Consider the following 14,247-nt stretch of genomic DNA (forward strand, 5'->3'; position numbering starts at 1 on the left):
GTTTTATAGTTATAGTCGTCTATAAAATGAGAATTTTGGACTAGAATAATCATAGATTATGCCTAAGATTCCTTTCTTAATATATGAGAGTCTCTTCTTCCCTTTTTTCCTGTGCTTCACATGAGAGGCCTTGGTGTGCGGTGTACTCTATCGGCTGGGTATGTCCCAAGAACACCCTAGGGAAGTGATGGCTACTAGCTATGAAAAGCTATAAAGGGCTTTTGGTGCCAACTTGACTTAAAGTCTCAGAATTCTTAGGCTTATTTCTGTAAGAAAAGATTGAGTTAGAAAGAGGCCCTAGGATAAAATATGGATTAGAGAAGCTCCAAGTTATTAATTATTACCTTCACTCTTTATGAGGCATCATCTTTAAAATCTAGTTATGAGTAATACTGTTCATGTATTACATTTAGCTTTTGAAGTAAAGAATATATTTTAAAGATGATAAGGAAGTAAACTCACCACTCTGAGCTAGAACTTTAGCACACTGAGGACAAGACCCTGCATCTTCTAGGTTTATGGTCCCTCCCCATAATCTAGCACAATGCTTAACAATTAGGAGGCACTTAGTAAATATTTGTTAAATACTATTCTAGGTTTAAAAGCATTTCTCTTATTACCAAGGCACCATTACTAGTCATAGTCAAATGATGTTTTAGCAGTGTTTTTCCAAGTTTTCCACTAAAGTAACCCAAAGAACAGAGGAGAGAAAAAAGCTTTCCTTTGGGAGTCTTGGGGGCAGTACCCCAAATGGCCTGCCTCATGCATAGCATCAGTTTATGCTCTATTAAAAAAAGTGCACCTTTTGCATTCTAGTTTATAATATCTATGTTGCCTTTTATGTAAAAATAATTCCCACACCCGAAAAAACTTTCGAGTAAAATTTGTGGTTCAGAAAGATCCACTATGTTTCGCCGATAGCTTTGAGAACCCCTCGCACACTGCCACACCGCAGAGGGGAATATGTACTCCAAGTTAGAAGCACAGAGTCAGTACAGTTGCAAGGAAAATAACCAAGAGGAAATAATGAACCTGTTTAATACTGAATTTCAAAAATATATGCAAATAAAATCATAATGGTAATAATATCACAGATCATAAAATGATGCTCCTTTCCATCAAGATTGATTTGAAGAATTTTTCATATTACTTTATATAGATTCTGTTCTTTCACACAAATGGTTTCAGGTTTTGCCATGTTACTAAGTATTACTTTAATTTATAGAATCTCCTTAGGAAAAGGTTGCTTGAGATTGATCTGAAGAAAAAAATGGAAATGTGGACTCAGGCAGACTAGCAGCAGAGACTATGTAGAGTATTGTCTTTTGAACTTGTGCTTGGGAGTGAATGCCACATGACTGTAAAATCTTCTAGGTGGTTGTGTTTAAATTACCTCTCTCTAACGCCTCTAATTTATCAGATTTTTAATTTATCAAATTCAAAACAGAAGATTAGGAAGGTTTTTAGCTTAATGTCATTGTTGCAAGGGAAAGTTGAAGATCTGGAGACTCTAGGTCTGCCGTCCCCCACCCCCAGTACCAGTCCACGTACCAGTCCATGGCCTATTAGGAACCTGGCTGCACAGCAGGAGGTGAGCAGTGTGTGAACCAGCGAAGCTCCATCTGTATTTACAGCCACTCCCCATCGCTTGCATCACCGCATAAGCTCCACCTCCTGTCAGATCAGTGGAGGCATTAGAGTCTCATAGGAGTGCAAATGCTACTGTGAACTGCGCATGTGTGGGATCTAGGTTGTGTGCTCGTTATGAGAATCTAATGCATGATGATCTGAGGTGGAGCTGAGGCAGTGTTGCTAGTGCCGGGGAGCAGCTGCAAATACACATTATCATTAGCAGAGAGGTTTGACTGCACAGTAAATGTAATGTGCTTGAATCATCCCCAAAGCATTCCCTCATCCACGCACCCTCCCCACACCGTCCGTGGAAAAATTGTCTTCCACAAAACCAGTCCCTTGTGCCAAAAAGTTGGGGACTGCTGCTCTAGGGTAATCATTGGTTGTCAACTAATGATATAACAAAGTTCTCCAGAGGTCTTAACATAGTAAATAGTATTTATCTGTGTTCTGTCTTATTGAGTCCTCTTGGGTGATCATATACACATCATAGGAACAAACATCTTTCTTTCTGTTATTAGTTTCATTTGTTCATTTTTGTGTTGTGGATCTTTTTTAACCAGTCAAAAACAAAAAGTCTTCACCTTTTTCCCCTCACAGTTACAGTGCCTGCTTATTTGGTTTCAATTCGTAGCTTTTTAACTTTTGAACTGTAACTCAAGGTAAGAAAGGGAAATGTGTTTTATAGAAAAACACAGTGTATATGTATCCGTATGTGCGTGAGTATCTGTATGTGCATACTTCCCACACACATATAAATAACGGAAATAAATGAAAGCTTAAATAAAAACCATCAGTTTTTCTACATGCAGTGTCCCCTGATAATTTCTATTCTACTTTATATCATTAGAAAAAATGGCTCACAACCTGCTAAATTGATATCATAACTCACTAATGGGTCATGACTTAGAGTTCGAAAATAAAAGCCTGGAATAAATTCACATGTTAGTCATTAAATCAGTACACATAGCACTTTTACTAAGAAATATCGAGGGTATTAGGTTTTATACTAAAAACACTGAGCAGCAGCATGGTGACTTCTGTTGTCTCATGTGTGATTTTGTGTGAAACGTGCATTGGGTAGGAAAAAATCAATTAAAAAATAGGAACAGGGAAGGGGTAAGTAGGCAGGCATTTTATAATTTATTAAGATACTTGTACTGGGACCTTATTTTTTTTAAAAAAAGAACAAAACCCAAGTTTGAGCCTATGTTTGGAGCACACAGGGGCAATAGAAACCTGAATATTCTGGGAAATAAAGTTGAGTAGTGGCAGGTAATCAAGCTGTGTCTTAATTGATCCTACTGGTTATCAAGGGTTGAACTCTGAGGAGGTTGTTACCTATCATGGAACTATTTAGGCATGAATGGATTTACCAAGAGGTATAACAAATAAATAAATGTAAAGAAACTTAAAAAAGAAGATTGATATATCTTGGACTGTTCGCTCTGTCCTCTCCCTTGCAATTTCTTAATAATCTAATATTAAAGTTGCCTATCACTAGAGATCCAGCCCAAACTGCCTCTGCCTATCCTCATCGGAATGACTGTTATAATTCAGAATGAAGGCCATCTACCAAGTCATTAATTTATCCATCAGATATTTTTTGTGCATTTTTTATGTCCCAAGTACTGTTCCAAGCTCTAGAGATATAGCAGCAAACAGATATAAATTTTTTTATTATAATGCTTACATTCTAGTGAACATTCTACAGAAGTTTATTGGTTCAAGGCATTTAACTTAGTTATGAATGCTAGATAACCACAATTGTCTTATTTTTTTTAGCTAAGAATGAGGTGAGGCTCTTGGTAAGGATTGGAGCTAGTCCTCAATTATGATGACTTCTTGACAGAGCTAAACCCTCAAGATTCTCAACCTGAGTATCAGAAAGGGTCCAAAAGGGAAAGTGAGTTTTCAGGTTATTTACAAGGGTAGCTTCTGTATTCAACCTTGAGAGAAAGAGAATCAGTCAACAACTTATTTCTCAAGTTGGTTTTTAAAAAATTTTAAGATATTCATACCTAAAAATTTAGGTCAAGTATTGATTTGTTAGCAAATATGGGAAAAATAATAAAAGCATCGCAAATATAGAAATCCTGTGTTTTTAAAACTAATGTTTTCACCTGAACTTTAATTTGTTTTTTTGCCATAATCTGATTCCAAAGATCGACTGAAAAACAATTATGAAAAAATACATTTCTGTCCTTTACTTAAAGATATTAAATTTCTTTACTATTGGTATCTATCAGTGTAATAGATTTTGTTTTCAGGCATGAATCATTTTATTCTTTAAAGTATTATTAATATTTGTTATATTCAATGTAGTTTCTAAGAATTATCCATACCCATTTTTGATCATTAATATTAATTTAATTAATATTTAATTCTTAGCCTATGTAACTTTAGTTTTATCTCAATAAAAAGTAATTTTACTTATATGCAAAATGTTGTAGATTTGTTTTTATATATTATTAACCATATTTTAAAAACATATAAATGAAAATAGAAAAAAGGAATGTTCTTCTTTTAAACTAATAATAAACTAATAAGAATATTTATTTAATTCTCCACTCTCATATATCAGAGTATATGAAACAGGCGTCTTTCAGTTGTTTCACATATTTTCAGTAATTTGACCATATGTTTAACTTTTAAGTCTCAAGCTGAGAAATAACATTCTTAGCAAATTTTAAAATTAAGATTTTATTGTTGCTAGCCTTAAGGAGTTCCTTCTTTCCTAATGATGCTATGTATTTTTGAATCTCTTTTTACTCTGCTTTTTTATTTCCTCTTACTGTATGATAAATATGTTATAGCAGAAGACTTAACTGAATTTCTTCTTGCTTGGCAAGTCAAGTGAACTGTTTATAATCCTTACTACTTTAAGTCTTAAGACATCAGAAATAAGCTTAAAGCCTAAATAATGTTGAAGTTTTTCTTTACTGAAAAGACTACTTTATATCCTTTTAAAATGATTGCATTTTTTCCTAAGAAAGAAAATGCCCTTCCCTGTGCTTAGGATTCTTAGGTGGGATGGGGGAAGATTGTGGCTATTGATGACATTTCTACTGAAAGAGGACATGTGTTTATCACCGCCCCTAATACCGTGGTGCATTTGATTTGCAGTCGCCTTTCTAGTTTGTTTCTTAAAAAATACAAGAGTGATTGGGTTTTTCTTTTGATTGTTATAAAATATTTGAATGTTTTTTTAAAATACAATACATTTTATTATCTTCAACCCAAGAGAGTGGGTTCTCGGTAATGTTCCTTCCTCTGGTAGGAAGAAGGAATGTAGAAAATGTAGAAATGTAGAAAATTCTACATTTTCTCTCCATGTCATTATCAACATTTAAAAAGTCTTCTTCTGCCAGACATAAGAAAATGCTGAAGTCCTTATCAAGACATGCATGCTAAGTTTTGACAGGAGGCTATGTACAATGTAGACATATAAAGATATTTATAAAACTGAAAATTGCTGAAAATTGGAAAAAACCAACAGCTACCTAACTCCACAACTCTATTTTAATATAGGTAGTATGTATAATTTAGAGAACTTTGCAAGTTGAAACCATTTAGATGTCCTCATTTTAGACTTAAGACAATGACATTTCTGTAACTAATGATATAACCTACCAACATTTTCAACCAAGGAGAACTATAATTTAGAATTTAATATGAGTTTCTCTTCTATATACAGATCAATGGGGGTTTGACTCAAGATTTTAAAGACATACAATATGCTCAATTTTTTAAAAGAAAGGTGAGAAATCATTAGCTCTATACGGGCTGAGTCTAACCTTCAGAATGTTGGCTTATCCCAAAATGAAATCTTTCCAACAATATGCCTCAAACATTGGCGAGCCATGTTCAAGCCTTCCAGGCTTGTCAAAATGAATTGTCCATATATCATCTAGAAATTTAGGTAGTGGAGATCAGTTGGCTTTTTTTTTTACAAGGAAGCGTTTTTATTTAGTAAAGTCCTGGCTTAAGTTTGTGCTCTGGATTTCTTATTTATCTTAGCATTAAAAATAAAAAGGAGGAACTTTAGATTCATATTCACAATGACTAAATTTTGAATTTTTTTCAACAGGTTATATCAATCAGTGAAAATTCTGTATTCCTTTGGCATTTTTGTGACATATTCAATTCAGTTCTATGTTCCAGCAGAAATCATTCTCCCTGCAGTTACATCCAAATTTCATGCTAAATGGAGGCAAATCTGTGAATTTGGGATAAGGTCCTTCTTGGTTAGTATTACTTGTAAGTATCACTGTGTGTTTATATCATAATAATTTTTTATTGCTGTATTTCTTAAAGTGAAAGCTACTGAAAGTATATTCTTCAGTATTTTAAAAACAATTTTATTCACCCAGCTGGGATACTTTTGGGGTTAAAATTCTGTTTTTCTACTACTACATAAGAAAAACACAAACTAAATCCTATCACACTTAACTAATCAAATTATTTTGAAAATGACATTAGTGGTGATTAAAATCAGGTATCCAAGGGACCCCCTAGATAACACATTTCATTTTGATTCTAGTTTTGCTTAGTTTTTTTTATTTCTGCTAACTTTTTATATTTAACAGTTTAATTCTCCATGACTACCTACGGGAGAGGGTTTTATAATATTTTGTGTTGGTCTTTAATAATTTTAGTGGCTTATTTTCTTTTTATTATTCAAAGGAGTATACATAATCTCTTTTTAAGGTTTCACATCAGAAAATGCCTTTGCAAGGTAGCATTAATAATGGAGGCTTACACAGAGGGAGCTTCAGTTGCTATAGTGGAAAGAGTGTGAGTTTTTGAGTCACACAGACCTGGGGATTCAAGCTCAAGTTTACCACTTACTTACTGTTGTTGTTAGGCAAGTTGCATACTATCATTGAGCCTTTCTTTCCTCAATTATGAAATGAAGATAAAACTTCCTTATGGCATTTTTGTGGGATTTAAAAATAATATTAACAAAGTAGCTGGAAGTTATTGTGATCATTGTTGTCACCGTTATTATTATTATAACCACAATATAAGGATGACTGCATCACTGTACTAACCGAGGATTGCCTAGAATGATACCATGTACCAGATCACTGGTTTTCTGGGGAAGAGGCAGCTTTGGAAATTCTGTGTGTAAGATATTAATAACCATCTTGTACCATTCAAGGTTAGAGAATGGTAGAGCTAGAAATTTTGTGCAAGTTTGTCAATTGCGTTGAGCAGTCTGAAGTGGAGCTTGTGTCTAGATTTAAAGAATTGGGTGCATTACATTTTGTTTGAAAAGAGAAATGCAAAGCTAAAAAAAATAGATAAAACTTACTTTTGAATTATTTAAATGGATTATATCACTAATAAGAGAAATCATACTGAAGAATGAAGTAACTAAGCTCATACTCATTTTAAAAATTCTTTTAATTTCAAAATATTAAGGGGGACAAATGTTTTGGGTTACATGGATCACTTTTGTAATGCTTGAGTCATGGCTATAAGTGTGTCCATCATCCAGATAGTGTTCATTGTAACCATTAGGTAGGTTTTCATCTTTCTCATCCTCTCCGCTCCCCTGTGTTTGATTTCCACTGAGTTTTATTTCCCTCTGTGCACGTGTGCTCATTGGTTAGTTCAAATTTAATAGTGAGTACGTGTGATATTCATTTTTCCATTCTCAGATACTCAGGATAATAGTCTCCAGTTCCATCCAAACTATTGCAAAAGACATTAATTCATCCTTTGTTATGGCTGAGTAATATACATATATCACATTTTGTTAATCTACTCATGAATTGATGTGCACTTGGGTTGATTCCACCTCTTTGCAATTGTGAATTGTGCTGCAATAAACATTTAAGTACAGGTGTCTTTTTGATAAAATGCCTTCTTTTCCTTTGGGTAGATACCCAGTAGTGTGATTGCTGGATCAAATGGTAGGTCTACTTTTAGTTCTTTGAGGCATCTCCATGCTGTTTCACATAGAGGTTGTACTAATCTGCAGTACTACCAACACTGTATAAGCGGTCCTTTCTCTCTGCATCCCAGCCAGCATCTATGGTTTTTGGACTTTTTAATAAAAGGCATTCTAACAGGTAAAATGATACCTTACTGTGGTTTTAATTTGCATTTCCCTGATGATTAGTGATGCTGAGCATTTTTTCATGTTTGTTGGCCATTTGTCTATCTTGTTTAGAAAAGCTTCTGTTCATATCTTTTGGCCACTTTTTAATGGGGTTGGGTTGCTTGATTTTTTCATGCTGATTTGTTTGAATTCTTTATAGATTCTAGATATTAGCCCTTTATTGGATGTATACTTTGCAAATATTTTCTCCCATTCTGTAGGTTGTGTATTTGCTGTGTTGATTATTTCCTTAGCTGTGCAGAAGCTTTTTAATTTAATCAGGCACCATTTATTTATTTTTGTTGTTGCTGTAATTGCCTTTGGGGTCTTAGTCATAAATTCTTTGCCTAAGCCGATACCTAGAAGAGTTTTTCCTACATATTTTTCTAGAATTCTCATGATTTCATGCCTTACATTTAATTCTTTTATCCCTCTCGAATTAATTTTTGTGAGTGGTGAGAGATATGGATCCTGTTTCATTCTTCAGCATGTGGCTATCCAATTTTCCCAGCACCATTTATTGAATAGTGCTTCTTTTCCCCAATGTATGTAGATGGTTTTATATCTGGGTTCTCTGTTCTATTCTGTTGGTCTGTGTCTCATTTTTGTACCAATACTATGCTGTTTTGGTTACTATAGTCTTGTAGTAAAGTTAAATATGCTGTTGTTATTTTCACGGGGATTGCATTGAATCTGTAAATCACTTTGGGTAGTATGGACATTTTAACAATGTCAATTCTACCAATCCATGAGCATGATGTGTTTTTCTATTTTGTGTCATTTGTGATTTCTTTCTTCAGTGTTTCACAGTGCTCTTTGTAGAGATCTTTCACCTTTTTGGTTAACTATATTCCTAAATATTTTATTTTATTTGTAGCTATTGTGAATGGTATTGAATCTTTGATTTGATTGTCTGCTTGACAGTTATTGGCGTATAGGAATGCTACTGATTTATGTACATTGATTTTGTAACCTGAGACTTTGCTGAATTTATTTATCAATTCCAGGGGTCGCTTGGTGGAGTCTTCAGGGTTTCTAGATACAAGATCTATCGTCAGCGAAAAGTGATAATTTGACCTCCTTTTTCCCAATTTGGATACCCTTAATTTCTTTCTCTTGCCTGATTGCTCTGACTAGGACTTCCAGTACTGTGTTAAATAGAAGTGGTGACAGTGGGCACCCTTGTCTGTTCCAGTTCTTAGTGGGAATGCTTTCAATTTTCCCCATTCAGTATGATGTTGGCTGTGGGTTTGTCATATATGGCTATTATCATTTTGAGATATGTTCCTTATATGCCTAGTTTGTTGAGGGTTTTTATCATGAGAGGGTGCTGGATTTTGTCAAATACTTTTTCTACATGTATTGACATGATCATATGGTCTTTGCTTTTGCTTCTGTTTATGTAGTGAATCACATTTAAGGATTTATGTATGTTGAACCATCCTTACATCACTGGGATGAAGTCCACTTGGTCATGGCGGATTATTTTTTTGATATGCTGTTGAATTCAGTTTGCTCGTATTTTATTGAGAATTTTTGCATCTATATTCATAAGTGATATTGGTCTATACTTTTCTTTTTTTGTTGTATCCTTTCCTGGCTTTGGTATCAAGGTGATACTGGCTTCATAGAATGAGTTGGGTGGATTCTCTCCTTCTTGATATTATGGAATCATTTCTGCAGTAGGGATACCAGTTCTTCTTTGTAGGTCTGGTAAAATTCGGCTGTGAATCCATCTGGTTGAGAGCTTTTTGTTTTGTTGGAAGATTTTTTATTACCACATCAATCTCACTCTTTATTGGTCTGTTCAGAAATTCTGTTTCTTCCTGGTTGAGTCTTGGGAGGTTGTGTGTTTCCAGGAGTTTGTCCATTTCATCTACATATTCTAGTTTATATGCATAGAGATTTTTGTAGTATTTAAAGATGATATTTTGTATTTTTGTGGTGTCAGTTGTAGTATCTCCTTTTTCATTTCTGATTGAGCTTATTTGGGTCCTTTCTCTTCTATTCCTGCTTAATCTAGCGAGAGGGCTATCAATTTTCTTTATCTTTTCAAAGAACCAACTTTTTGTTTCATCGATCTTTTGCATTTTTTTTGTTTGTTTTCCATTTTGTTTAGTTCTACTCTGACCTTAGTTATTTCCTTTCTTCTGTGGCTTTGCATTTGGATTCCTCTTCCTTTTCTAGTTCCTTGAAATGTTTCATTAGAGTGTTAATTTGTAATCTTTCTGTCTTTTTGATGTAGGCATTTAAGGGTGAGAATTTTCCCCTTAGGACTGCTTTGCTGATTTTGATAGTTTGTGTCCCCTTTGTCGGTCAGTTTCAGGAATCTGTTGATTTCCATCTTAATTCCATTATTGACCCAATAATCATTCAGCGGCAGGTTGTTTAATTTCTATGACTTTTTTTAGATTTGAGTGATTCTCTTGAAATTGATTTCTAGTTTTATTACACTGTGGTCTAAGAAGATACGTGGTATGATTTCTGTTTTTTTGAATTTGTTCAGACTTGTTTGATGGCCCAAGATATGATCAACCTTGAGAAAGTTCCATATACTGATGAGAAGAATGTATGTTCAGTAGTTTTGGGGTAGAATGTTTTGTAAATGTCTATTAGGCCCATTTGTTCTAGGCCCAAATGTCTGTTAGGCCTGTTTATATTCCAGTGTTTCTTTATTTTCTGGTTGGATGATCTGTCCAGCTCTGTTAGTTGGGTGTTGAAGTCCCCAGCAATTATGATGCTGCTGTTTATTTTTTTGGTTAGATCTAGTAGAATTTCCTTTATGAATCTGGGTGTTCCTGTGTTAGATGCATAAATATTTAGGATTGTCATGTCTTCTTGGTTAATTTGGTCTTTTTACCATTATATAATGACCATCTTTATCTTTCTTTACCTTTGCTGATTTAAAGTCAGTGTTATCTGATATGAGAATGGTTACACCTGCTTTCTTCTGGTTTCCTTTTGCATGAAATATTTTTTTCCATCCCTTCACCTTGAGTTGATATGAGTCCTTGTGGGTTAGATGTGTTTCCTGGAGACAGCAGATATTTGGGTTGTATTTTTTCATCTATTTGGCCAGCCTATGTCTCTTGAATGGGGCATTCAGACTATTCGCGTTTATTGATAGAATTGATATGTGTTCATCATATCAATTGTTCTGTTGATCACGTTGAGTAGAACCTTATTGCTTTGTTTACCCTCTTGTGCTATTGTTTTTATAAGCTTTGAACTTTAGCTTTTGGGTGGTTTTATACTGTCAGGTGTCTATTGTGCTGATCCATATGTAATGTAGTTCTCAGTACTTCCAGCAGGGCAGGTCTGGTCTTGACAGATTCCCCCAGTGTTTGCTTGTCTGGAAAAGTCTTTATTTCTCCTTCATATTTGAAATTTAATTTTACAGGAGACAAAATTCTAAGCTGGCAGTTTTTCTGTTTAAGAAGACTGAAGATGGGGCCCCAATGTCTTCTGGGTTGTAAAGTCTCTGGTTAGAAGACTGCAATTAGTCTGATGGGTTTTCTTTTGTAAGTTACTTGATGTTTTCACCTCAAAGCTCGCAGGAGTTCCTCTTTCATGTTGACTTTGGCCAGTCTGATGACTATATGTCTTGGTGATTGCCTCTTTGTGGTGAATCTGCCAAGTGTTTGTTGAGCTTTTTGTACCTGGATGTCTAAATCTCTAGCAAGACCAGGGAAGTTTTCCTCAATTTTTCCGTCAAATAGGTTTTCCAGCCCTTGTGTGTGTTCTTCTTCACCCTCAGGGATGCCTATGATTCTCATATTTGGCCATTTTACATAATGCCATATTTCTTGTATGCTTTGTTCATTCCTCTTGATTCTTTGTTATTTATTTTTGACTGGGTTATTTCAAAAGAGTTGTCTTCAGTCTCTGAAATTGTTTATTCTGCTGGTCTAGTCTACTCTTAAAGAAATGTTAAAAGGATGTAACAAGCGTTTATTAAATGGAGAATCTATTTTATAAAGTATCTCTACTTTAGAGTTCCAACTTCTTCAGAATCAGTTAGTTTATTTAATTAAAGGTTATCTCACTTCAGTCCCCTAAGTGTGAAGCTAGGTTTATAATTTCAAAACAATTTTTAGGGCTTTAGCTTTCATAATAATTTGAATAGAACATGGTAATAACTTCTGGTTCCATGAAAAACATGGTGAGAACTCAGTTCCAAATTGATTCCACATTTTCCTGGAAAATATTGAGAACCACAAAAAGAATAAGGGAAGGCAAAAAAAAATCCCCCAAACCTTGTAAACTAAAAATTAAGAAGTAGAGAAACTAGTATACTGCAAACTGAACACTGAATTACAAAGAGGACAAATTAAACTATATATATATTATATATTGATATATTAATATGTATATACATACACATACATATTGCTCACAGAAAGTTTAGCGAAAGACAAAGAGAAAAGCAAAAGGGAATGAACTTAGAAATAAAGAGAGAATAACAAGGGTTAGAGAGAAAATCATAGTTATAGAAGAAAAGGAGAGTCAACACATTGATAATTGGAGACCCCAGAGAAGGAACTTTGGTGCTATAATCATCATTGATGGCAGTGGTGATGTGGTTGTCATAGCTTGCATATGAGCAAACTCTGGGGTTATTTCTGGTGGCAACTCCAAACCCTCAACAAATTATTTAACGAAACATTTAAGTACAATTTAAAGAGAGAATATGAGTTTTGGTTTTTGCAAACCAAAGGTAAGATCAATATGAGATCAAGAAAGTGCTAGACCAAAACTTGCAGAAAACTTGTCAATAGTTTGGAAGAAAAATCTGTTGACAACAGGGGAGTACTATTTGTTTTTAAACCTTTTCATTTTGAAGTAATTTAGACAGAAAGTTATAAAAGAAAATATTTGCCGTAAACCCTTTACTGAAATTCCTCTGGTGTTACCAGCTTACATAACCAGAATGCAGTTATTAAAACCAGGAAATTGACATGGATACCATGCTATTAACTAATCTATAGACTTTATTCTAATTTCGCTTGTTTTCTTACTAATAACCTTTCTGGTCCAGGAAATAATCCAAGTTCCCACTTGAATTTAGTTGTCATGTCTATTATTCTCTTCCAATCTTGAGAGTCCTTGTCTTCCTTTGTCTTTCTTGACCTTAACACTTTTGAAGTATCAGTAACTTTATAGAATTTCTTTCAATTTGAATTTGTCTGATGGTTTCTCATAACTAGATTGAAGTTAAACATTTTTTAACAATCCCATAGCAATGGTGCTGTGTACTTCTTTCTATATCACATCATGTTATCAGTGTCTTTTTGGTGATGTTACCTTTACTCATTTGGTTAAGGTGGTCTCTGACATATTTCTCCACTGGAAAGGTACTATTTTTCCCTTTATGATTAATAAGTATTTTATAGAGAGATACTACAAGACTATGCAAATATCCTGATCTCATCCAGTTTTTGCCCACAAATATTAGCATCATTCATCGACTCTGCCTTCCCAGTGATAACTGGGGCATTTGCTTAATAATGATTTTCTCTTTCCATTGTTCCTTCTATTTTAATTAATTGGAATTCTACTGTAAGGAATAGCTATCTCTTCTCTCCCATTTATTTACATCACACTACTCCATGTTTTGTGCATTGTTGAGCTGTATGGCAGGCAAAGTAATGCAATTGCTTTGTAAATAAACTACCCAAACTTCTTTGCCCAGAATTTACAGCAAAAAATTAAAAGTCGTTTACATAAGAAACTCTGTTGACAAGTGAAAGTCCAGAATATGTCACTCTTTTTTTGGTTTCTTTATTTTCTCTTTTTAGCTCAGAACAAAGTATGGCAGATTTTTCCACAAGCAATAATTAAGAAGTCCAGCTTCCATTAATTACTTTAAGTGATTACTTTTGCTATTGAAAATATCTGCTTTTAGTATTCATGTAAGTACCAAACATTTAAATAAGAAAAAATATGTATTTTCATTTTCTAGGTGCTGGAGCGATTCTTATTCCTCGTTTAGACATCGTGATTTCCTTTGTTGGAGCTGTGAGCAGCAGCACATTGGCCCTGATTCTGCCTCCTTTGGTTGAAATTCTTACATTTTCTAAGGAACATTACAATATATGGATGATCCTGAAAAATATTTCTATAGCATTCACTGGAGTTGTTGGTTTCTTGTTAGGTACATATGTAACTGTTGAAGAAATTATTTATCCTACTGCCAAAGTTGCAGCTGGCACTCCACAAAGTCCCTCTCTAAATTTGAATTCAACATGCTTAACATCTGGTTTGAAATAGTAGAAGTAACATTATGAGCCTTCTGCTTTTGTCTTAATTCTAAAAATGATTAAAATAAGAACTAGTAAAATGCATCATCATATGCTTAAAAATAGTACTAAACTCTGTTTTCTTTTGGCACAATGTTAGTATTTTGGCAGTAATTGTAATTCTTTACCAGTAGTGGTAAACTGTGACAGATCCTTGGTTTTAAGAGTTAGCAATAATTTCAGAAAATTAAGTTTTGAAAATTGAAA

The 14,247-nt window shown here is 34.1% G+C and overlaps 1 protein-coding gene across 1 annotated transcript in view; it reads left to right on the plus strand.

Annotated features, from left to right (window-relative positions):
- Positions 1-14,247, plus strand: part of SLC36A4 (solute carrier family 36 (proton/amino acid symporter), member 4) — a 54,083-nt gene extending 39,836 nt beyond the window's left edge. Inside the window, exons 10-11 of the mRNA XM_012657231.1 lie at positions 5,723-5,892; positions 13,704-14,247. Of these exons, the coding sequence (XP_012512685.1) occupies positions 5,723-5,892; positions 13,704-14,011 (478 nt within the window). The 3' untranslated portion in view covers positions 14,012-14,247. The remainder of the gene's footprint in view (positions 1-5,722; positions 5,893-13,703) is intronic.

Source organism: Propithecus coquereli, unplaced genomic scaffold (genome assembly GCF_000956105.1).
Source record: "Propithecus coquereli isolate 6110/MARCELLA unplaced genomic scaffold, Pcoq_1.0 Scaffold534, whole genome shotgun sequence".
Classification (NCBI taxonomy): Eukaryota; Metazoa; Chordata; class Mammalia; order Primates; family Indriidae; genus Propithecus; species Propithecus coquereli.